The following is a 23,898-nucleotide window of genomic DNA, read 5'->3' on the forward strand; positions in this document are numbered from 1 at the left end:
ATAATGCCCCTCCTTCCGGAGTGGGAGCATTGTGGTGGGTGCAGGAGCCTCCATGTCCCATCCCCGAGCCTGAGCCCACCTCCAAAATCCACCCCCAGCAGCCACCAAGAGTGTGGTGGCTTCTGCACCAAGAAGACCCAAATGTGTGGAGTGGACCTGTCCCAGGGGCAGGAGATCCCTGGAGCTCCTCAGGCTTTGTGCTGGGATTTGGGACGATGCTGGTGATGGGTGGTGGCTGACGAGGGTCGCATCCCCATGCATGTGTGTCCACCAGCACCTCCGGGGAGAAGACCACGGCCACCGACGACATCAGGACGGTGCAGACGTCCCTTTTCAGCCTGGTGAAGGACTTCTTCTGCAGGAGCTTCTCCGGGGAGGAGATGCAGAGCTTGCTGAACTACCTGGCTGGGGCACAGGACGAGCAGCAGGTGTGTCACCGGCCACGCTGTGGCCCCCAAACCCCTCTGTGAAACACGGGCTGGGGAGAAGCCATTGCGGTCCTGGTGGGACACCAGGAGGGCCATGGACATGGATCCTGGTGTCCTGCAGGTCTGTGGGGCGCTGGAGGTGATCCACAGCCTGCTGAAGGGTTCCCCAGCACAGGAGCAGCTCTTCGCTTTCCTCTTCGAGCCGGGCCACGTGGAGCTGCTCTTCTCCCTGCTGGTGCAGAAGAAGTTCTCAGATGAAGTGCGGGAAAGGGTCTTCAAGGTAAGGCAGGCCCCAGTGCCCACCTCCTGCTGTCCCCAGCAGGGATGTCACAGCCTCCTCTCGCTGTCCCACCAGATCCTCTACAAGATGCTGAAGTACGAGAAGGTCCCCGAGCGCAGCAAGAGCCGCCTGAAGCTGAAGGACATCGGGTACCACGGGCTCATCTCCTGCCTCAGCGACATTCCCGGCTCCATGCTGCTCTTCCGCTGCCTCTCGGAGCAGGTCCTGGGGGCAGGTACCGTGTGCCAGTGAAACCAGGCCACCATCCCAGCCGTGTGCTGTGGGATCAGCACTTCCCACCAGGCTCAGCTGGTCTTGGGTGGCTTCTGGGGACAGCAAAAAGTGTCCCTGCACTGTGCTGACTCTCCTTGTCCACAGACCCTCCCAACTACAAGGACTTGGTGGCCGTGGTGTACCTGTCCCACCGGGCTGAGCTGAGCATCCGGCTCGACATCTGCCGCAAGGTGAGTGGGGCTGGTGCACAGCGGGAGGTGACAGAGGTGTCACCTGAGCTCCTTGGAAACCCAAAAGTGGTGGCCATGGGGATGGTGGTGACATGGATCTGCTAGCTCCAGCAGCTCCACGATGGTTTTGGAGGATCTGGGGTGCTCCTGTTCCCGGGATGGGTCCATCCATGGAGAGCTGGGGTGGCAGCATCCAATGTCCCTCCTTCTCCTTCTCCTTCTCCTTCTCCTTCTCCTTCTCCTTCTCCTTCTCCTTCTCCTTCTCCTTCTCCTTCTCCTTCTCCTTCTCCTTCTCCTTCTCCTTCTCCTTCTCCTTCTCCTTCTCCTTCTCCTTCTCCTTTTCCTTCTTCTCCTCCTCCTCCTCCTCCTCCTCCTCCTCCTCCTCCTTTTGCTCCTCCTGCAGCTCTTCCACCTGATCTACGCGCAGCAGGACCTGGTGAAGCAGCTGGCCAGGTTGGCCGGCTGGCAGGACACGCTCACCAAGCTCTACGTGAAGGAATCCTACGAGTGCCGCCAGCACAGCCTGAGCACCGCTGGCTGCCCGGAGCTGCTGCGCCTGTCCGAGCCCTCGGGCAAGGACAGGATGAGCCCACCACCCACCGAGCTCCAGGAGCTCGATGTCTTCCTCCCGCTGGGATACGAGGCCTCGGACCAGGAGCTCTCCGAGGGCTTCTCCGACCACTCCATCTCCCCGAGCGGTCGCACCAAGTCCTTCCACTCCTACAACTTCAAGTCCTTCGACTCCTCAGACCGGGCCAGCCGCTCATCGTCCAACCCCGGGGATGGTCCCCCCTTCGACGGCGTCTACCACCCGCTGTCCCCCTTCTCCACCTCGCCCTTCGACCTGGGGCTGGACCTGGCCAGCACCAGCTCCATGGCCACGGCCGAGAGCGGCACCCAGACCCCGGCCAGCGGCCCCGGCACCCCCTCGCCCCTGGAGAGCTTCAAGCCCTTCCCGGGAATGCGAGCGCGCAAGAGCTCCAGCCTGTCCAACGTCCTGGATGAGAGCAGCTACCAGGACGCGCTGCCCAGCGACAACATCTCCAACACCAGCAACCCCCAGGTGAGCCCCAAACCCTCATCCCACCGTCCTGGGGCACTGCGGGCACCTCTCACCTTCCTCTCCACCGGCAGCAAACCCCCGAGGAGGAGCTGTGCAACCTCCTGACCAACATCATCTTCTCGGTGACGTGGCGCGGGGTGGAGGGCTGGGACGACGCGGCCTGGAGGGAGCGTGGCCAGGTCTTCTCCGTGCTCACCAAGCTGGGCACGGCCTGCGAGCTGGTGCGGCCTCCGGACGAGATCAAGCGCAGGTGAGGTTCACCTGCATCCCGGGGGTGGATCCCGAGGGAAGGGCACCCTCCGGAGCCGCTGTTGTCCCGCAGCCTGCTGGAGATGATGCTGGAGTCGGCGCTGACCGACCTGAAGGAGTCGGGCACGGCCGCGCTGCCTGGGCTCACCCACAATGCCCTCAAGCTGCTGCGGCTGCTCCAGGATTTCCTCTTCTCCGAGGGACACAACAACCAGGCCCTGTGGAGCGAGAAGGTGGATGGGAATGAGCAGGGATTCCCGATCCCAAACCCCAGTTCTGCTAATCCCTAATGTCAACCCTGGCCCTAAACCCAGCCCCACCTGGAGAACTTGAACATAAACTCAGACTTATTCCTGAATCGAAATCAAATTCCTAATTTTAGGAAATAACCTCTGCCTTATTTGTAATCTTAAATGAAAGCCCAATCCTAATCCTTAAAATTTAATCCTAACCCTTAATCCTAAAGTTTAATATTAAACCTTTACCATTAATGCAACCCTTTGTACTCTAAACCCTAAACTTAAACCCTAAGATTAACTCTAAATTTAACTGTACCTCCTAAATCATAATCCTAAACCTTAACTCCACATTTTTGTCGTAAAACCCAACCCTTAATCCTAATCTTAACCCTAACTTTTTCTGTAGACCTGAACCCTAACCTTAACTCACAGCCTGTAATCTCGCTGTACTTCCTACATCCTAATCCTAAACCTTACTGCTGTACCTTTGTCCTAAAGCTCAACCCCAACTCCAATCTTATACCCCAGCCCTAATCCTGACCCCAGACCATAATTCCTGAGCCCCAAACCCAGACTGGTTTGTCACAAGTTGGGTTGTACCCTAACCCCAAACCCAAACCCCAATCGGAGGAGGGCTGGGTGATGGTGCCAGAGCCGGTGGCTCGGCAGGGGTGGGATTCCTGGCCAGCCGGGGGGCTCACGGTGTCCCCCCAGATCTACGAGGGTGTCAGCAGCCTGCTGGACAAGCTGGGCGTGTGGCACCACCTGTCCAACGGCACCTCCGACCTGAGGGAGATGGCGCAGACGGGCCTGCGGGTGCTCCTCGGGTACATCCTGCTGCAGGACCCCCAGGTGGGTCACCCCTCCCCGGGCACCGCGCCGGCCCCGTGCCGGCCCCGCCTGACCTCCCTGTCCCCCCAGCTGCACTCGCTGGCCTACGTCAAGCTGCACAGCCTCCTGCAGACCACCTCAGCCCCGCGGAGGGACGAGGCCTGTTACCTGCTGGGGAAGCTGGAGACGCCCCTGCGGCGCTCCCTGGATTCCAGGTCGGAGGCCTTCTCCTGGTTGGTGCCCATCATCCGCACACTCATGGATCAGTGCTACGAGACCCTGCAGCTGCAGCAGTTCCTGCCCTCGCTGCCCCCCACCAACGGCAGCCCCACCTTCTACGAGGATTTCCAGCTCTTCTGCAGCACCCCGGAGTGGAGGGGCTTCATCGAGAAGCACGTGGGTGCCGTGGGGTGGGGTCGTTGTGGCGGGGTCGCCGCAATGACGGGTGGTGGGTGCCTGGAAATGCCTCTCTGCTCATCCAGGTGCAGCCCACCATGGCCCAGTTTGAGATGGACACGTTTGCCAGGAGCCACGACCTGATGTCCAATTTCTGGAATGCCTGTTACGATGCCATGATGAGCAGCTCCCAGCGCCGGGAGCAGGAGAAGGCGGCCAGCCGCAAGTTGTTCCAGGTACTGCCTGCTCCTTGTCCCTGGAATGTCACCCTGGGGCCTGCTCTTCCTCCTGGGGACACCCTGGGGTGTCACTCTGGGTGCTCCTCGTTCTGGGGATGTGTTCCTCACTCCCAGGATGTCATCCAGGGGATAAACTCCTTATCCTGGGAACGTGTTCCTCACCCCAGGGATCTCATCCAAGGGATGTGCTCCTCTGGAGACACGCTCCTCACCCCCAGGATGTCATCCAGGGATGTGCTCCTTATCTTGGGAACATGTTCCTCACCCCTGGGTTGTCACTCTGGGTGTCCCTCATCCTGGGAACGTGTTCCTCACCCCAAGGAAGTCATCCAGGGATGTGCTCCTTATCTTGGGAACGTGTTCCTCAACCCTGGGTTGTCACTCTGGGTTCTCCTCGCCCCAAGGATGTCATGCAGGGAATATGCTCCTCACTCTGAGGATGTCATTCAGGGAATGTGCTCCTCTCCCTGGGATATTAATCCTGGGGTTGTGCTCTTCACCCCAGGGATGTTATCCTGGGGACATTGCCTTCAGGAGGTGTTCCTCCTCCTCCTGGGGACATTGCCTTCAGGAGGTGCTCCTCCTCCTGGGGACATTGCCATCAGGAGGTGCTCCTCCTCCTCCTGGGGACATTGTCCAGGGGATGCTCCTCCTCCTGGGGACATTGCCTTCAGGAGGTGTTCCTCCTCCTCCTGGGGACATTGTCCAGAGGATGCGCTCCTCGTTCTAGGCACATTATCCCTGGGATGTGCTCCTCATCCCAACCACATCACCATGGGGACACCACCAGGATGTCATCCCTAGGATGAGCTCCTCATCCCAACCACATCATCCTGGGGATGTTCTCCTTACCCTGAGGTTGTCACCCTATGGATGTCCCCAAGCCCCAGACCTGTTGTCCCTTCACTCTGGTGCCTCTTTGTCAGGAGCTGGTGCTGGAGCCGGTGGCGAAGCGCTGCAAGGCGGAGAACGCCCGTCACGCCAACGTCCTCAAGCAGGCCAACAACCACCACAGCACCGTGCTCAAGCAGTGGCGGTCCCTGTGCCGCCTGCTCACCTCGCCCCGCTCCGCCTGGGCCGACCAGTGAGTCCCCACCTCGTCCCCAGGGATGGGTGGCACAGCCAGGGGTCCCCAGGGGGCCTCACCCCCAGCTGTCCCCCAGGAACCCACCAGAGGTTCGCTGGAAGCTGTCAAGTGCCGAGACCTACTCCCGGATGAGGCTGAAGCTGGTGCCCAACCTCAATTTCGACCAGCACTTGGAGGCCAGCGCCCTACGGGACAATCTGGGTGAGGTGGTGGCACTGGGGCACCTGGGGGTCCCCCTGTGCCACGGGCAGGGGATGTCACCAGTGGGTTCGGGCTGGGAGATGTCGTGGACAGCGCTGAATTTGGGGCCCCTTCCCGGGAGTTGCCCCCAGCTTGGGGGGTGGTGGGTACTGCTGACCCCCTCCTCATTTCAGGAGCTGACCACCTCCAGAACCCCACCGAGTCCCTCCCGCTTGCCATGGCCAAGGAGGCCAAGGTGAGCGAGCTGGAGGATGACCAGCTGGCCGAGGAGGACCTCCCTGTCCTGGACAACCAGTGAGTGACCCCACCACTGCCACAGCGCCGGCTCACACGGGCTGGGGGTGTCAGCAGAGTGTCCTCACCCCGCTGTGCCCCCCAGGGCTGAGCCCAAGGAGCAGAACCAGCGGGAGAAGCTGGTGGTGTCGGAGGACTGCGAGCTCATCACCACGGTGGCCGTGGTCCCTGGGCGCCTGGAGGTGACAACCCAGCACGTTTATTTCTACGACGGCAGCGGCGAGAAGGAGGAGACGGAGGGAGGTAACGGCGGGCGCTGCTTGAGGGGTGTGAGGAACCCCAGCCCCATCCCTGCCTCGGGAACGGCGGGATGGTGACACCTGGGGGGGGCTCTGCATCCCCCCACCCTCGGCAGGGATCGGCTACGATTTCAAGCGCCCCTTGTCCCACCTGCGCGAGGTCCACCTGCGCCGCTACAACCTGCGCCGCTCCGCCCTCGAGCTCTTCTTCATCGACCAGGCCAACTACTTCCTCAACTTCAGGAAGAAGGTGGGGACCCCCTCACCCCCTCCCAGATCCCTCCCAGGGCCACAGCTCTGCCCGAGCTCCGGCAGCTCCACGACCTTCTGTCCCACCAGGTGAGGAACAAGGTGTATTCCTGCATCCTCGGCCTGCGGCCCCCCAACCAGACCTATTTTGGCAGCCGGTCCCCCCAGGAGCTGCTCAAAGCCTCGGGGCTCACACAGGTACCGGCCCCACCACGGCCACCCCCGCTCCATGTGTCCCCTTCCCAGGTGGAAAAGGGGAAGGTGACAGCGTGGGGTGGGGATGGATACGGGACCAGGGATGGACATGGACAGGGAAACAGGGATGGCTGTGGATCTGGGCGTGGCCATGGGACCAGGGATGGACATGGACAGGGAAACAGGGATGGCTGTGGATCTGGGCGTGGCCATGGGACCAGGGATGGACATGGACAGGAAAACAGGGATGGCTGTGGATCTGGGCGTGGCCATGGGACCAGGGATGGACATGGACATGGATATGGACATGGACATGGACATGGATATCGATGGGGATCAGGGATGACTGTTGGGAATGGCCATGGGACCAGGGATGGCCATGGGGTGAGGACGATCATGGGACAGAGGACAACCATGGGACATGGGATGGTCTGAGGGCAGGGATGGCCATGGAACAGGGGATGGCTTTAGGGTGGGGGTGGCCACTGGACCAGAGGTGACTGTAGAACCAGGGATGGCCATGGGGAGGACATGGCCACAGTTCTGGGGACAACTGTGGGACCAGTGGTGGCCGCAGGACTGGGGACAGCTTTAGAAGCAGGGATGGCCCAGGGACAGGCGCTGCCATGGGGTGGGGGCTGTCTGCCCTGTCTCCTCCCCCCAGGCCCATCTCCTCCCTCTCCCTTCTCCCCAGAAATGGGTCCTGCGGGAGATCTCCAACTTTGAGTACCTCATGCAGCTGAACACCATCGCGGGGCGCACCTACAACGACCTGTCCCAGTACCCCGTGGTGAGCCCCTGCGTCCCCCACTGTCCCCACAGTGACCCCGTCCCCTCCCACCTCACCCACCTCCCGCCCCCCCCAGTTCCCCTGGATCCTGCGGGATTACGTCTCGGAGACCCTGGACCTCACCAACCCGGCCGTGTTCCGGGACCTGTCCAAGCCCATCGGGGTGGCCAACGAGCGGCACGCCCGCGACGTCAAGGAGAAGTGAGTACCCCACAAACCAAGGGTGTGGGGTGCGGGGAGCACCTGGCTGGCTCCTGGTGGACCCCATCCCACCTGTCCTGCAGGTACGAGAGCTTCGAGGACCCCACGGGCACGGTGGACAAGTTCCACTATGGCACTCACTACTCCAACGCCGCCGGGGTGATGCACTACCTGATCCGCACCGAGCCCTTCACCACCCTCCACATCCAGCTGCAGAGCGGCAGGTGGGCACCCGGCAGGTGGATCCTGCAGAGGGGACAGCGTGGGGACAGCCAGGCTCCAGCCAGGTGTCCTGTGCTGTCCTGTGCCCCCAGGTTTGACTGCTCAGACCGGCAGTTCCACTCGGTGCCGGCAGCCTGGCAAGCCCGCATGGAGAACCCGGTGGATGTCAAGGAGCTCATCCCGGAGTTCTTCTACTTCCCGGAGTTCCTGGAGAACCAGAACGGTGAGGGACACCGTGATCACCGCCGGGGGAGCACAGCAGGGTCTGTGTCCCTCATCATCCCCCTCCTGCCCGCAGGCTTTGACCTGGGCTGCCTCCAGCTCTCCAATGAGAAGGTCGGGGACGTGGTGCTGCCGCGCTGGGCGCGCTCCCGCGAGGACTTCATCCAGCAGCACCGCAAAGCCCTGGTGAGACGGGGAGCCCGTTCAGCCCTGGGGGCGTTCCGGGGCCGTTCCCAGCCCACCCTGACGGCCCATCCTTGGACAGGAGTCGGAATATGTCTCAGCTCACCTCCACGAGTGGATCGACCTCATTTTTGGGTACAAGCAGCGCGGCCCGGCCGCCGTGGAGGCCCTCAACGTCTTCTACTACTGCACCTACGAGGGTGAGCTGTGGGGCAGAGGGATGGGGACACCCAGCAGGGCTGTGTCCCCTCCCGTGACCGTGACCATCCGCAGGGGCCGTGGACCTGGACGCCATCACCGACGAGACACAGCGCAAGGCTCTGGAGGGCATCATCAGCAACTTTGGGCAGACGCCCTGCCAGCTGCTCAAGGTAGCTCAGACCCCCACCCCCCAAAAACCAGCCCCTTTTTGGGGGGGGTCTCCCCCTTCTGATGGCTGCCCTGCCCCGCCAGGAGCCCCACCCCGCCCGGCTGTCGGCAGAGAGCGCGGCACGCCGGCTGGCCCACCTCGACACCCGCTCCCCCAACGTCTTCGAGAACCTGGACCAGCTCAAGTCCTTCTTCGTGGAGGTGAGGACACCCCGGGGGTCCCTGGGCAGGATGGGTGGGGTGGGGTGGGGTGGGCAGGAGGCTGCCCAGCAGCTGCCGTGTCCCCACAGGGCATCAGCGATGGGGTGGCCCTGGTGCAGGCCGTGGTCCCCAAGAACCAGGCCCATTCCTTCATCACTCAGGGATCCCCCGACATCCTGGTGAGTGTGGGGAAACTGAGGCACGGGGCCGTTTTGCTGGTTGAGGGGGATGCAGGACCAAACCAGGGATGATCCCGGCAGTGAGAGCGGTGTCACCTCCCTTTCCCCTCTGCCCAGGTCACCGTGAGTGCCAACGGCTTGCTGGGGACCCACAGCTGGCTGCCCTACGACAAGAACATCTCCAACTACTTCAGCTTCACCAAAGACCCCACTGTCACCAACGCCAAGTGAGTCACCGGGGCACAGGGACGGTCCCTGGAGGTGCCACCGATCCGTCACCACCATCCCACATCCCTCCTGACAGGACCCAGCGCTTCCTGCAGGGCCCCTTCGCCCCCGGGGCCGACCTGAGCTCCCGCACGCTGGCCGTGTCCCCCGACGGGAAGCTGCTCTTCAGCGGGGGACACTGGGACAACAGCCTCCGTGTCACCTCGCTGGCCAAGGGCAAGGTGGTGGGGCACATCACCCGGCACATAGGTACATCCTCCTCCCTGGTGATGATGATGATGATGATGGTGATGATGATGATGATGATGATGGTGAGATGATGCCCTGACGGGGTTGTAGGGCCATGGCGGGAGGCGGGTGGCACCGTGAGGGACATCTCCCATTGTCCCCATCTCCTGGGGACAGTCCAGGTTCCAACCTCAGAGCTGGAGTGGGGTGAGGAGCAGGACACCCCAAAATCCACCTTGGAGTGGGATTGGCAGCAATCCCACATCTGAAAGCGCATCGTGGTGCCATCCCATGGAGTCAGCGGGCCCGGCGTGCTGGGGGACCGCCACCTCACGGTGTCCCTCTGGCTGTCACAGATGTTGTCACCTGCCTGTCGCTCGACCTCTGCGGCATCTACCTCATTTCTGGCTCACGGGACACCACCTGCATGGTGTGGCAGGTCCTACAGCAGGTAAGGGCTCGAGAAGCAGGGGGAGCTTGTGGTGGTGGCACTGCCAGCAGGTCACTGATGTCCCCGTGTCCCCGACGCCAGGGTGGCTTTTCCAGTGGCTTGGCTCCCAAACCCGTCCAGGTGCTGTACGGCCACGACGCCGAGGTGACGTGCGTGGCCATCAGCACCGAGCTGGACATGGCCGTGTCCGGCTCCAAGGTGAGCTGCTGGGGCCGTGGGGTAGGCGTGGGATGGGCAGTGCCACCACCGCCATCACCCTGTGTCCCCTTCCTCCCCCAGGATGGCACCATCATCACCCACACCGTGCGCCGGGGTCTCTTCATCCGCTCCCTGCGGCCGCCCGGCGAGAGTTGTCCCCCCGCCCTCCTGTCCCACCTGGCCGTGGGGCCCGAGGGGCAGGTGGTGGCCCAAACCGCCGTGGGGCAGCCCTCCTGCTGCAAGGTACGTCCGGGTGTCCCCGTTGTCCCCTCCCGGGTGGCACCGCCACCACACTCCCCCCATGCTCCTTGCAGGACAGGTTCGCGCTGCACCTGTACTCGGTGAACGGGAAGCTCTTGTCCTCCGTCCCGCTGGACCGGGAGGTGACAGCCATGTGCCTGACCGAGGACTTTGTGGTGCTGGGGACCTCGGAGTGCGGGCTGGAGATCCGTGAGCTCCAGAGGTGAGGGATGGCTGGGCCTTGTCCTGTCCCCAACATGCCCTCAGGATGTCCCATGCTGTGGTGTCCCTGCCATGGTGTCCCTGTGGTGGTGTCCCACACCGTGGTGTTCCATACCATGGTGTCCCACACCGTGGTGTCCCTGCGGTGGTGTCCCACACCATGATGTCCCACACCGTAGTGTCTCATCCCATGGTGTCCCTGCCTTGGTATCCCACACCGTGGTGTCCCACACCATGATGTCCCTGTGGTGGTGTCCCTGCCTTGGTGTCCCACACCATGATGTCCCACATCATGATGTCCCACACCATGATGTCCCTGTGGTGGTGTCCCTGCCTTGGTGTCCCACACCATGATGTCCCACACACCGTGATGTCCCACACTGTGGTGTCCCTGCTATGGTGTCCCACACCGTGATGTCCCACACCATGGTGTCCCACACCGTGGCGTCCCACATCGTGATGTCCCACACCGTGGTGTCCCTGTGATGGTGTCCCTGCCTTGGTGTCCCACACCATGATGTCCCACACCATGATGTCCCTGTGGTGGTGTCCCTGCCTTGGTATCCCACACCGTGGTGTCCCTGCGGTGATGTCCCACACCGTGGTGTTCCACACTATGGTGTCCTTTCCTTGGTGTCCCACAACGTGATGTCCCACACCATGATGTCCCACACACCGTGATGTCCCACACTGTGGTGTCCCTGCTATGGTGTCCCACACCGTGATGTCCCACACCATGGTGTCCCACACCGTGGCGTCCCACATCGTGATGTCCCACACCGTGGTGTCCCTGTGATGGTGTCCCTGCCTTGGTGTCCCACACCATGATGTCCCACACCATGATGTCCCTGTGGTGGTGTCCCTGCCTTGGTATCCCACACCGTGGTGTCCCTGCGGTGATGTCCCACACCGTGGTGTTCCACACTATGGTGTCCTTTCCTTGGTGTCCCACAACGTGATGTCCCACACCATGATGTCCCACACACCGTGATGTCCCACACTGTGGTGTCCCTGCTATGGTGTCCCACACCGTGGTGTCCCACACTGTGGTGTCCCACACCGTGGTGTCCCTGTGGTGGTGTCCCTGCCTTGGTGTCCCATACCGTGATGTCCCACACCATGGCTCGTGTCCCCAGCCTCAGGGCGGCCGTGCCCCCCGTGCCCATGCGCGTGCCCGTGCGCAGCGTGTCCGTCACCAAGGAGAGGAGCCACATCCTGGTGGGGCTGGAGGACGGGAAGCTCATCGTGGTGGGAGCTGGGCAGCCCGCGGAGGTGAGCGGGACCCCCGGGCAGGCCAGGACGTGGCTCGGTGTCCCCTGGGTGTTCCCGGGGTGGGGACATCGGTGTGTCCTCTCCAGAGCTGGGGTGGGCAGGGAATGTGGGATAGGGATGGGGTGGAGATGAGGGTCTGGAGGGAGAAGGGGATGAAGATGGGGATGGATAAAGGGATTTGGGAAGGGATTGGGATGGAGAAGAGGATGAGAATCTGGAAGGGAATGGGGATGGAGAAAAGGACGGGGATGGAGAAAAGGATGAGGATCTGGAAGAAGATGAGGATGGAAATGGGGAAAGAGGATGGGATGGAGAAGCAGATGAATATCTGGGAAGGGATGAGGAGGAAGAGTGGGTTGAGAAACTGAGAGGAGATAGGGATGGAGATGGGGATGAGGATCTTGGAATGGGATGGGGATGGAGAAGGGGATGAGGAACTGGAAATGGGAGATGGAGAAGGGGATGAGGACCTTGGGGTGGGGATGGAGAAGGGGATGAGGAAGGGGTTGAGGATCTTGGAATGGGATGGGGATGGAGAAAGGGATGAGGAACTGGAAGTTGGGGATGGAGAAGGGGATGAGGAACTGGAAATGGGGGATGGAGAAGGGAATGAGGAACTGGAAATGGGAGATGGAGAAGGGGATGAGGACCTTGGGATGGGGATGGAGAAGGGGATGAGGAAGGGGTTGAGGATCTTGGAATGGGATGGGGATGGAGAAAGGGATGAGGAACTGGAAGTTGGGGATGGAGAAGGGGATGAGGATTTTGGGATGGGGATGGAGAAGGGGATGAGGAACTGGAAGTTGGAGATGGAGGAGGGGATGAGGACTTCGGGATGGGGATGGAGAAAGGGATGAGGAACTGGAAGTTGGGGATGGAGAAGGGGACAAGGACCTTGGGATGGGGATGGAGAAGGGGATGAGGAAGGGGATGGATAAAGGATTTGGGGATGGGAACGGCGCTCACCCCCCCGTCCCCAGGTGCGGCCGGGCCAGTTCCACCGGCGGCTGTGGCGCTCCACGCGGCGCATCTCCCAGGTGTCGGCCGGAGAGACGGAATACAACCCCTCCCCCGAGGGCAGGGCCTAGGCGGGCACCCACCACCCAGCCCGGGGGTCCCGCGCCCCCCACACGGACCGGGGGACCCCCGGGTACCGAGAGGGGTCCGGAGAGCCCCGCCCTGCCCGACATCCGTGGCCTTATCCAGCCCCGCTGGGGTGTCCAGCCCTCCCCGGGCTTTCGGGAGACGCTTCCCCCGTTCCCGGAGCGGGGTGGGGGGCAGGAGGAGCTGGGCACCCCTCGCTGGGAACAGGGGGTGACACAGCCCCCCCGCCGTGCTGGCCAGGAGCCAGCAGCGTGTGGGTGTGTGTCCCCCCCCCCCGTTATTTTTTATTTCTATCCATTTTTAGAGCTTTTACAGAAAAAGAATTGTTATTAATAATTAATAATAATAATAATATATCTGTGGGAAATCCAGGTGTGAGGCCCGTGGCTGCCCCAGGATGGGGACACGGCCCCTCCTGGGTGTGTCCCCCCCGTGTCCCCCCCACTCCGGTGTCCTGCGTGGGGGGGGGCGCGGGGACACTGCTGTCACCAGTGGGGCGGGGCTCGGTGACACTTCATCCACGTGCCACGAGTTTGGGGGGGTCCCAGCAGCTCTGCACCCCCATGTCATGAGTTTGGGGGGGGGTCCCAGCAGCTCTGCACCCCCATGTGATGAGTTTGGGGGGGGTCCCAGCAGCTCTGCACCCCCATGTGATGAGTTTGGGGGGGGGTCCCAGCAGCTCTGCACCCCCATGTGATGAGTTTGGGGGGGGTCCCAGCAGCTCTGCACCCCCATGTGATGAGTTTGGGGGGTCTCAACTGCTCTGCACCCCCATGTCACGAGTTTGGGGGTTCCCAGCAGCTCTGCACCCCCATGTCACGAGTTTGAGGGGGTCCCAACAGCTCCACACATGTATCACAAGTTTAGGGGGTCTCAGCAGCTCTGCACCCTCATTTGGGGGGGGGGGGGGGGGTCTCAGCTCAGATTTTGGGGAGAAGTCAAACATCAGAATTTGGGGGGGGTCTCAGCAGCTCCCCACACCTGTCACGAGTTTGGGGGGCTCTCAGCAGCATCAGCTGTGTCCCCCCATGTCCCAGCGGGGCCCGTGGCTCCCCAGCCCCCCCACCCACGCCCCCAGCTCCAGCAGCCTCAGCCCCCCCCGTGTCGCGGCTTTAGGGGCTCTCAGCCCCCGGAGCAGCTCCCGGCGCTGCCTCCCGGACCCGCCTGCTCCCGGAGCTGGCAGCCGCTCCTGGCCGCTGGCCGGCCCCGCCACCCCGGCGAGGCCCCCGGGCTGGCACTGACCCTTGTCCCCGCTCCTTGTCCCCGCGTCACGCGGGGCACCGGAGCCAGGCGGGAGCAGCCGGCCGGAGCCATGGACGGACACACGGACAGGTGGGCAGGGCAGGGCAGGGAGGGGACAGCGCCAGGTCGCGCTGCTGGAGGCTGTTCCCGTCCCGCTGGAGGTTGGATTGGTGTCCCTGTTCCCGGATTTTGGCCCCGTCCCGGGTGACCCAGTTCCGGGCATCCTGTTCCCAAGGATCCCTTCCCCCTCCCAAAAATGTCCCTTTTCCCAGTGTCCCTGTGCCTGGTGTCCCTCTGGCCCGTGTCCCTATCCCAGGTGTTCCAATGGGGTCCGTATATCCCACTCCCAGCTTTTCCGTCCCAGCTTTTCCATCCCAGTTTTTCCATCCCAGTTTTCCCATCCCAGTTTTCCCATCCCAGTTTTCCCACTCTCAGGTTTCCCACTCCCTGTTCCATAGATTCCAATCCGGTATCCCTGTTTCCGGTCTCCCTATCCAAGGTGACCTAGGCTGTCCCCGATATCCCAGGTTGTCCCCGATGTCCCCAATATCCCAGGCTGTCCCCGATATCCCAGGTTGTCCCCAATGTCCCCGATGTCCCAGGCTGTCCCCGATGTCCCCAATATCCCAGGCTGTCCCTGATGTCCCAAATGTCCCAGGTTGTCCCCGATGTCCCAGGCTGTCCCCCATGTCCCAGGCTGTCCCAGGTTGTCCCCGATGTCCCCAATATCCCAGGCTGTCCCAGGCTGTCCCCGATGTCCCCAATGTCCCAGGTTGTCCCCGATGTCCCCAATGTCCCAGGCTGTCCCCGATGTCCCCGATATCCCAGGCTGTCCCCAATGTCCCAGGCTGTCCCAGGCTGTCCCCGATGTCCCAGGCTGTCCCCGATGTCCCAGGCTGTCCCCGATGTCCCCAATGTCCCAGGCTGTCCCCGATGTCCCAGGCTGTCCCCGATGTCCCAGGTTGTCCCCGATGTCCCAGGTTGTCCCCGATGTCCCCAATGTCCCAGGCTGTCCCCGATGTCCCAGGCTGTCCCCGATGTCCCCAATGTCCCAGGCTGTCCCCAATGTCCCAGGCTGTCCCCAATGTCCCAGGTTGTCCCCGATGTCCCAGGCTGTCCCAGGCTGTCCCAGGCTGTCCCCAATGTCCCAGGCTGTCCCCGATGTCCCGGTATCCACCTGCTCCAGGAATCCCCTGGATGATGCCCCAGGAGGAAGGGCCACCACCCAAACCCCCGCTGGGGACAGGGACGGGCACGGGCGGGTTTGGGGGCTCAGGGTGGGTTTAGGTTCGGGGGGTTCCCAGCAGGTTCCCACGCCCTCCCCACATTCCCAGCTCGTGGCTGGGAGCCCCCCTGGAGCAGTTGCCCACCCCGGCGCTGATCCTGGACCGGGCCACGCTGCACGGGAACGCCGAGCGGATGCGGGAGCGCTGCCGGGCGCTGGGGCTGCGCCTGCGGCCCCACGTCAAAACCCACAAAACGCTGTGAGTGAGACCCCAGCGCCCCCAGTTCCCGCCGGGGTCTCCCCAAAACCCCTCCGGCATCTTCCTGCATCCCTCCATGTCCCCACTGTACCCCTCAACCTTCACCTGGTTCTCCCCACCAGCATCTCCACATCCTCACCCCGAAATCCTTCTCCAGCATTGCCCCTGTCCTCCCAGTATCCCCCAGTTTCTCCAGTATCCTTCTGGTATCCCCCATCCTCTCCAGTATCCTCTCCAGTATCCCTCACCATCCTTTCCAGTATCCCTCACCGTCCTCCCCAGTATCCCTCACCATCCTCCTGGTATCCCTCTCCATCCTCCTGGTATTCCCCATCCTCCCCAGTATCCCTCACCATCCTCTTCAGTATCCCTCACCATCCTCCCGGTATTCCCCATCCTCCCCAGTATCCCTCACCATCCTCTCCAGTATCCCTCACCATCCTCTCCAGTATCCCTCACCATCCTCCCGGTATCCCTCACCATCCTCCTGGTATCCCTCGCCATCCTCCCGGTATTCCCCATCCTCCCCAGTATCCCTCACCATCCTTCCCATATCCCTCGCCATCCTCCCGGTATTCCCCATCCTCCCCAGTATCCCTCACCATCCTCTCCAGTATCCCTCACCATCCTCCCGGTATCCCTCACCATCCTCCCGGTATTCCCCATCCTCTCCAGTATCCCTCACCATCCTCCCGGTATCCCTCACCATCCTCCCGGTATTCCCCATCCTCCCCAGTATCCCTCACCATCCTCTCCAGTATCCCTCACCATCCTCCCGGTATCCCTCACCATCCTCCCGGTATTCCCCATCCTCTCCAGTATCCCTCACCATCCTCCCGGTATCCCTCACCATCCTCCCGGTATCCCCCATCCTCCCCAGTATCCCTCACCATCCTCTCCAGTATCCCTCACCATCCTCCCCAGTATCCCTCACCATCCTCTCCAGTATCCCTCACCATCCTCCCGGTATTCCCCATCCTCCCCAGTATCCCTCACCATCCTCCCGGTATCCCTCACCATCCTCCCCAGTATCCCTCACCATCCTCCCGGTATTCCCCATCCTTTCCAGTATCCCTCACCATCCTCCCGGTATCCCTCACCATCCTCCCCAGTATCCCTCACCATCCTCCTGGTATCCCTCACCATCCTCCTGGTATCCCCCATCCTCCCCAGTATCCCTCACCATCCTCTCCAGTATCCCTCACCATCCTCCCGGTATTCCCCATCCTTTCCAGTATCCCTCACCATCCTCCCGGTATCCCTCACCATCCTCCCCAGTATCCCTCACCATCCTCCTGGTATCCCTCACCATCCTCCTGGTATCCCCCATCCTCCCCAGTATCCCTCACCATCCTTCCCATATCCCTCGCCATCCTCCCGGTATTCCCCATCCTCCCCAGTATCCCTCACCATCCTCTCCAGTATCCCTCACCATCCCCTCCAGTATCCCTCACCATCCTCCCGGTATCCCTCACCATCCTCCCGGTATTCCCCATCCTCCCCAGTATCCCTCACCATCCTCTCCAGTATCCCTCACCATCCCCTCCAGTATCCCTCACCATCCTCCCGGTATCCCTCGCCATCCTCCCGGTATTCCCCATCCTCCCCAGTATCCCTCACCATCCTCTCCAGTATCCCTCACCATCCCCTCCAGTATCCCTCGCCATCCTCCCGGTATTCCCCATCCTCCCCAGTATCCCTCACCATCCTCTCCAGTATCCCTCACCATCCTCTCCAGTATCCCTCACCATCCTCCCGGTATTCCCCATCCTCCCCAGTATCCCTCACCATCCTCCCGGTATCCCTCACCATCCTCCTGGTATCCCCCATCCTCCCCAGTATCCCTCACCATCCTCTCCAGTATCCCTCACCATCCTCCCGGTATCCCTCACCATCCTCCCCAGTATCCCTCACCATCCTCTCCAGTATCCCTCTCCATCCTCCCGGTATCCCCCATCCTCCCAGTATCCCTCACCATCCTCCCAGTATCCCTCACCATCCTCCCCAGTATCCCTCGCCATCCTCCCAGTATCCCTCACCATCCTCCCAGTATCCCTCACCATCCTCCCCATATCCCTCACCATCCTCTCCAGTATCCCTCACCATCCTCCCGGTATCCCTCACCATCCTCCTGGTATCCCTCACCATCCTCCCAGTATCCCTTATCATCCTCCCAGTATCCCTCACCATCCTCCCAGTATCCCTCACCATCCTCCTGGTATCCCCCATCCTCCCCAGTATCCCTCGCCATCCTCCCCAGTATCCCTCACCATCCTCCCAGTATCCCTCACCATCCTCTCCAGTATCCCTCACCATCCTCTCCAGTATCCCTCACCATCCTCCTGGTATCCCTCACCATCCTCCCAGTATCCCTCGCCATCCTCCCCATATCCCTCACCATCCTCCCCATATCCCTCACCATCCTCCCCAGTATCCCTCGCCATCCTCCCCATATCCCTCACCATCCTCCCAGTATCCCTTACCATCCTCCCAGTATCCCTCACCATCCTCTCCAGTATCCCTCACCATCCTCCCCAGTATCCCTCACCATCCTCCCGGTATCCCTCACCCTCCTCCTCCCTCCATCCCGGTTCCCAGGGAAGGGGCGGCTCTGGCCACGGGTGGGACGCGCCGTGGCATCGTGGTGTCCACGCTGGCCGAGGCGCGCTTCTTCGCGGCCGGCGGTTTTGATGACATCCTCTACGCCTTCCCGGTGCCGCGCTGGCGCCTGGCCGAGTGCTCGGCGCTGGCCCAGCGCCTCCAGGAGTTCCAGGTGCTCCTGGACAGCCCCCAGGGGCTGGAGCTGCTCCTGCAGAACCCCCTTGCCGGCGGGAAGCGCTGGCTCGTCTGGCTCAAGCTGGACTGCGGGAATGGCCGGGGTAGGTGAGCCCCAAATCCCAGCCCGGGGTGTGGGGAGGGGACGTGGTGTCCTGTCCCCAGGGGGGGTCAGCCAGGGTGGGCTCCGGGCTGGGATGCTCTGAGTGATCCCAGCTCCGGCATCCTGACCAGGATGGGACATTGAAACCTCCCAAAAGTCATTAATCAAGGATGTTCCTCAGGGAATGATGTCCCGTGTCCCTCCAAGCCCTCAGATCCTCCATCTCAACCACGATGGAGCATCTCAGCCCCTCCAAAATTGTTATTTAAGGATGTTACATGGGAAGGGATCCCCACTTCCCTCAGATCCTCCATCCCACCCACGATGGAGCATTTCAACCCCTCCAAAATTGTTATTTAAGGATGTTCCATGGGAAGGGATCCCCGTGTGTCTCCAAGCCTCCAGATCTCCCATCCCACCCATGATAGAGCATCTCAGCCCCTCCAAAATTTTTATTTAAGGATATTCCATGGGAAGGGATCCCTGTGTCCCTCCAAGCTTCTATCCCACCCATGATGGAGCATTTCAACCCCTCCAAAATTGTTATTTAAGGATGTTCCATGAGAAGGGATCCCCGTGTGTCTCCAAGCCTCCAGATCCTCCATCCCACCCATGATAGAGCATCTCAGCCCCTCCAAAATTGCTATTTAAGGGTTCTCCATGGGAAGGGATCCCTGTGTCCCTCAGATCCTCCATCCCACCCACGATGGAGCATTTCAACCCCTCCAAAATTGTTATTTGAGGATTCTCCATGGGAAGGGATCCCCACTTCCCTCCAAGCCTCCATCCCAATCATGATGGAGCATCTCAGCCCCTCCAAAATTGCTATTTAAGGATGTTCCATGGGAAGGGATCCCTGTGTCCCTCAGATCCTCCATCCCACCCACGATGGAGCATCTCAACCCCTCCAAAGTCATTTTTCCCAGCCCAAAAAACAGGCCAGAAGCGACCCCAAAGCCCCAACCCCACTCCCACATTCCCACCTCCAGGACGCTCCGTGGGGGCCCTGTCCCAGCCACCCCCTCCAACCCCTTCCCACGTCCCCTCCCCAGCCGGGATCCGTCCCTCGGACCCCGAGGCTCTGGGCCTGGCCCGCGCCATCGCCCTGGGCTCCCCGGAGCGGGTGACACTGGTGGGGGTCTACGCCCACTGCGGGAACACCTACGGCTGTCGCGACATCCCGGCCATCCAGGCCATCGCCAGGGACACCACGGCCGCCGTGCTGGAATTTGTCACCGCGTGAGTGGCCGGGACGAGCGGGATTCCAGGGATTTGGGGACGCCAGGGGTCACGGAGGCGGCTCTGGGTTGGAAATGCGAATCGCCCCCATAAAGGGGCCCTCAAAGCCCCCCTCGGGGGGAGCCGGGGGGTGGTGGCGGCGCCGCCGGCCTTTGATGTGGCTGCGGTGTCGGGTTGTGACCCGGGCCATTGTCCCCTCCCTCGTCCCCGCCACCCTTTCATCCCGGCGGGGGTCCGAATCCTGCAGGGGATTGCGGCCGGATGGGAAAAGGGGGAGGGAGCTCCAGGAACGGCGATGTCCCCACCTGGGGACACGGTCTGGGGGTCACCGGCCCGCCCCAGCCCGGGTCGTGGTGGGGAACCCCCGAATGCCACCCCCTCCCCAAAATCTGGGCACATCTGGGGGTTGCTCGGGCACATCTGGGGCTCCAGAAATATCTGGGAGGGGTCTCGGCACCACCGAGGGAGCCCCGACACATCCCCGGGGGGATTTCTGGCACATCTGGATGATCTCTGGCACAGCTGGGGCCTCCCGGGCACATCTGGCAGCACCCTCGCACATCTTGGGGAGGTGCCCGGCACATCTGGGGGCTCCCAGAACCACCTGGACGGGTCTCCAGCACCTCTGGGGGCTCCCAGAACCACCTGGACGGGTCTCCAGCTCCTCTGGGGGCTCCCAGAACCACCTGGACGGGTCTCCAGCACCTCTGGGGGCTCCCAGAACCACCTGGACGGGTCTCCAGCACCTCTGGGGGCTCCCAGACACATCTGGGAGTGCTGTAAAACATCTGGGGGTTGTCCCGCTCACGCGGGTGGATCTCGGGCACATCTGGGGGGGATCTGGAGGGACACACACCAGCCCTGAGCCTTTGAGGGGGCTCTCGGGCACATCCGGCTGGCACTTGGGCACATCTGGATGTGTCCCCAGCACACCTTGAGTTCATCCCTGCCACATCTGGATGGCTCCCTTGGGTGTTTGGGGGGGCTCCCTGGCACATCTGGGGCACCCAGAGGCGCAGGACCCACCTCTGCTCACCTGGGGGTGACCCAGAGGTGCCCCCCGCGTGTCCCCAGGCTGCGGCGGGAGGGGATCCCGTGTCCCCAGGCCACCATCGGCTCCACGCCGTCCTGCAGCCACCCCGTGCCGGAGATGTCGCAGCTCACCGAGGTGCACCCGGGCAATTACCTCTTCTACGGTGAGCGGGACGGGACCCCCGGGACCCCCCGAGGGTGCCACAGCTCCGGGCTGAGCCCTCGTCCCCCCCGTTCCAGACCTGCAGCAGACGCAGCTGGGCTCGTGCCGGCCCGAGGAGGTGGCGATCCGCGTCCTGAGCAGGGTGATCGGCCACTATCGCCACCGCGGGCAGCTGCTGCTGGACTGCGGCTGGGCCGCCCTCAGCCTGCACGGCCGCGACCAGGGACCCCCGGGCTGTGCTGCCATCGAGGGCCACCCCCAGCTCCGGTGACACCCGCGGGGGGCTGCGGGGTGAGGGGGGACGGGAGGGGCGGGGGGTGACAGCCGTGTCCCCGCAGGCTGGTGGGGCTGACCCAGGAGCACGGGCAGGTGGAGGCTGTGGATGGGGAGTTGGATTTCGAGCAATTCCCGCTGGGAAGCACCTTGGCACTCATCCCGTTCCATGTGAGTGTCAGCGCCGCGTGTCGCCGCTGTCCCCGGCTGTGTCACAGCTCAGTGTCCCCTGTCCCAGCTCAGTGTCCCCTGTCCCAGCTCGGTGTCCCCTTTGTCCGTGTCCCAGCTCGGTGTCCCTTCTGTCCCTGTCCCAGCTCGGTGTCCCCCCTGTCCCCTCTGTCCCAGGTCTGTGTCCCCTCTGTCCCTGTCCCAGCTCAGTGTCCCCCCTGTCCCCTCTGTCCCAGCTCGGTGTCCCTTCTGTCCCTGTCCCAGCTCAGTGTCCCCTGTCCCAGCTCAGTGTCCCCCCTGTCCCAGCTCAGTGTCCCTCCTGTCCCCTCTGTCCCAGCTCGGTGTCCCTTCTGTCCCTGTCCCAGCTCAGTGTCCCCTGTCCCAGCTCGGTGTCCCCTCTGTCCCAGGCCTGTGCCACAGCTGCCATGCACCCCGTGTACTTCGTGCACTCTGCCGGGAAGGTTGTGGAGCTCTGGCACCCCGTGCGGGGCTGGTAGAGAGGAGAGAGAGGAGATTCCGGGGGGATGAACACGCACCCAGACCCTGCACCGGCACCCGGACCCTGCACCCGCACCCGGACCCTGCACCCGGACCCTGACCCCGCACCCAGACCCTGCACCGGCACCCGGACCCCGCACCCGGACCCAGACCCCGCACCCGGACCCGGACCCTAGACCAAGCCCCGGACCCTGGGCCAAGACCCCGCACCCACTCCAAGTCACTCTGTGCACCCACGCTGGGGTCCCACAGCCCCGCTGGGGTCCCACACCCACATCCAAACCCTGCACCCACGGCCAGGTCCTGCATCCACACGGAATGCTGCACTCACTCCAAGACCCTGCACCCATCCCTGCACCCATCCCTGCACCCATCCCTGCATCCTGCACCCATCCCTGCATCCATCCCTGCACCCATCCCTGCATCCATCCCTGCCCCCAGCCCTGCACCCATCCCTGCACCCTGCACCCATCCCTGCACCCATCCCTGCATCCTGCACCCATCCCTGCACCCATCCCTGCACCCATCCCTGCATCCTGCATCCATCCCTGCATCCTGCACCCATCCCTGCACCCATTCCCGCACCCATCCCTGCATCCTGCACCCATCCCTGCACCCATCCCCACACCCATCCCTGCATCCTGCACCCATCCCTGCACCCATCCCCACACCCATCCCTGTACCCATCCCCGCACCCCGCACCCATCCCTGCACCCATCCCTGCATCCTGCATCCATCCCTGCACCCATCCCTGCATCCTGCATCCATCCCTGCACCCATCCCTGCACCCATCCCCACACCCATCCCTGTACCCATCCCCGCACCCATCCCCACACCCATCCCTGCATCCTGCACCCATCCCTGCACCCATCCCCACACCCATCCCTGTACCCATCCCCGCACCCCGCACCCATCCCTGCACCCATCCCTGCATCCTGCATCCATCCCTGCACCCATCCCTGCATCCTGCATCCATCCCTGCACCCATCCCTGCACCCATCCCCACACCCATCCCTGTACCCATCCCCGCACCCATCCCTGCACCCATCCCTGCATCCTGCATCCATCCCTGCATCCTGCACCCCGCACCTATCCCTGCACCCATCCCTGCATTCTGCATCCATCCCTGCACCCATCCCCGCACCCATCCCTGCATCCTGCACCCATCCCTGCATCCTGCACCCATCCCTGCACCCATCCCTGCATCCTGCACCCCGCACCCATTCCCACACCCCGCACCCATCCCCGCGCCCATCCCCGCGCTCATCCCTGCATCCCCACACCTGCACCCATCCCCACACCCATCCCCGTACCCCACACCCCTCCCCGCACCCCACACCTGCACCCATCCCCGCACCCTGCACCCACTCCACGTCCCCCCACCCACGCCGGGATGCTGCGCCCACTCTGAGACCCCCGCGCTCCCCCAGGCGCTGCACCCACACCGAGGCTCAATAAAGCTGCTTCTCCCGCTTCCAGGCATTTATTCCCCCGGGGAAGAGCCGTGGGGAGGTGGAGGGGGAGGGGGTGACGCCGCCCCTCCGGTGCCCTCGATCCCAGCCCGGACCGGTCCGGCCCAAGTTGGAGCCGTCCCGATGGGAGAGCCCCGGGCGGGACTCGAACCCTCGACCTCCGGAGCTGAGAGGGGCAGGGCTCCAGGCTTGGCCACGCCCTCCATGCCGCGCGCAGCCAATGGGAGCGCGCCCCGCCCGGCCCTGCCCGGGGGAGCCACGCCCAGCCCGGCCCGGCCCAGGCGCGAAGGGGCGGCCGAGGGGAGCCGAGAGTGACCGAACCGGGACCGAGGGGAGCCGAGAGAGACCGAACCGGGACCGAGGGGAGCCGAGAGAGACCGAACCGGGACCGAGGGGAGCCGAGAGTGACCGAACCGGGACCGAGGGGAGCCGAGAGTGACCGAACCGGGACCGAGGAGAGCCGAGAGAGACCGAACCGGGACCGAGGGGAGCCGAGAGAGACCGAACCGGGACCGAGGGGAGCCGAGAGGGACCGAACCGGGACCGAGGGGAGCCGAGAGAGACCGAACCGGGACCGAGGGGAGCCGAGAGAGACCGAACCGGGACCGAGGGGAGCCGAGAGAGACCGAACCGGGACCGAGGGGAGCCGAGAGAGACCGAACCGGGACCGAGGGGAGCCGAGAGA

At 63.1% G+C, this 23,898-nt stretch overlaps 2 protein-coding genes across 2 annotated transcripts in view; both read left to right on the top strand.

The window, feature by feature from the left end:
- NBEAL2 (neurobeachin like 2) overlaps window positions 1-13,131 on the top strand; it is a 34,562-nt gene extending 21,431 nt beyond the window's left edge. The window contains exons 23-55 of the mRNA XM_086867623.1: window positions 275-428; window positions 550-708; window positions 784-943; window positions 1,087-1,172; window positions 1,576-2,235; window positions 2,307-2,485; window positions 2,558-2,717; window positions 3,438-3,575; window positions 3,645-3,950; window positions 4,037-4,186; window positions 5,116-5,273; window positions 5,353-5,477; window positions 5,651-5,771; window positions 5,857-6,014; window positions 6,127-6,260; window positions 6,350-6,457; window positions 7,149-7,244; window positions 7,321-7,445; window positions 7,529-7,669; window positions 7,760-7,890; window positions 7,966-8,075; window positions 8,155-8,272; window positions 8,346-8,443; window positions 8,526-8,642; window positions 8,732-8,821; window positions 8,939-9,048; window positions 9,126-9,298; window positions 9,634-9,728; window positions 9,810-9,926; window positions 10,008-10,169; window positions 10,241-10,389; window positions 11,525-11,660; window positions 12,641-13,131. Of these exons, the coding sequence (XP_086723749.1) occupies window positions 275-428; window positions 550-708; window positions 784-943; window positions 1,087-1,172; window positions 1,576-2,235; window positions 2,307-2,485; window positions 2,558-2,717; window positions 3,438-3,575; window positions 3,645-3,950; window positions 4,037-4,186; window positions 5,116-5,273; window positions 5,353-5,477; window positions 5,651-5,771; window positions 5,857-6,014; window positions 6,127-6,260; window positions 6,350-6,457; window positions 7,149-7,244; window positions 7,321-7,445; window positions 7,529-7,669; window positions 7,760-7,890; window positions 7,966-8,075; window positions 8,155-8,272; window positions 8,346-8,443; window positions 8,526-8,642; window positions 8,732-8,821; window positions 8,939-9,048; window positions 9,126-9,298; window positions 9,634-9,728; window positions 9,810-9,926; window positions 10,008-10,169; window positions 10,241-10,389; window positions 11,525-11,660; window positions 12,641-12,748 (5,032 nt within the window). The 3' untranslated portion in view covers window positions 12,749-13,131. The remainder of the gene's footprint in view (window positions 1-274; window positions 429-549; window positions 709-783; window positions 944-1,086; window positions 1,173-1,575; window positions 2,236-2,306; window positions 2,486-2,557; window positions 2,718-3,437; window positions 3,576-3,644; window positions 3,951-4,036; window positions 4,187-5,115; window positions 5,274-5,352; window positions 5,478-5,650; window positions 5,772-5,856; window positions 6,015-6,126; window positions 6,261-6,349; window positions 6,458-7,148; window positions 7,245-7,320; window positions 7,446-7,528; window positions 7,670-7,759; window positions 7,891-7,965; window positions 8,076-8,154; window positions 8,273-8,345; window positions 8,444-8,525; window positions 8,643-8,731; window positions 8,822-8,938; window positions 9,049-9,125; window positions 9,299-9,633; window positions 9,729-9,809; window positions 9,927-10,007; window positions 10,170-10,240; window positions 10,390-11,524; window positions 11,661-12,640) is intronic.
- Window positions 13,132-14,057: 926 nt separating this feature from the next.
- LOC111925481 (D-serine dehydratase-like) lies at window positions 14,058-21,824 on the top strand. Its single transcript, XM_086847860.1, has 8 exons — window positions 14,058-14,096; window positions 15,341-15,490; window positions 18,089-18,369; window positions 19,421-19,607; window positions 20,682-20,803; window positions 20,880-21,069; window positions 21,141-21,246; window positions 21,651-21,824. The coding sequence occupies exons 1-8, from the start codon at window positions 14,077-14,079 to the stop codon at window positions 21,738-21,740; spliced, it is 1,146 nt and encodes a 381-aa protein (XP_086703986.1). The 5' UTR covers window positions 14,058-14,076; the 3' UTR covers window positions 21,741-21,824.
- The last annotated feature ends 2,074 nt before the right edge of the window (window positions 21,825-23,898 follow it).

The sequence above is a fragment of the Cyanistes caeruleus genome, chromosome 1 (assembly GCF_971803275.1).
Source record: "Cyanistes caeruleus chromosome 1, bCyaCae1.hap1.1, whole genome shotgun sequence".
NCBI classification, from domain to species: domain Eukaryota; kingdom Metazoa; phylum Chordata; class Aves; order Passeriformes; family Paridae; genus Cyanistes; species Cyanistes caeruleus.

Coding starts and splice junctions, on each gene's coding strand:
- LOC111925481 (XM_086847860.1), top strand. CDS start 14,077: ATGGACGGACACACGGACAG. Junction 18,370..19,420: donor GGACTGCGGGAATGGCCGGG/GTAGGTGAGCCC, acceptor TCCCCTCCCCAG/CCGGGATCCGTCCCTCGGAC. Junction 21,070..21,140: donor GAGGGCCACCCCCAGCTCCG/GTGACACCCGCG, acceptor GTGTCCCCGCAG/GCTGGTGGGGCTGACCCAGG.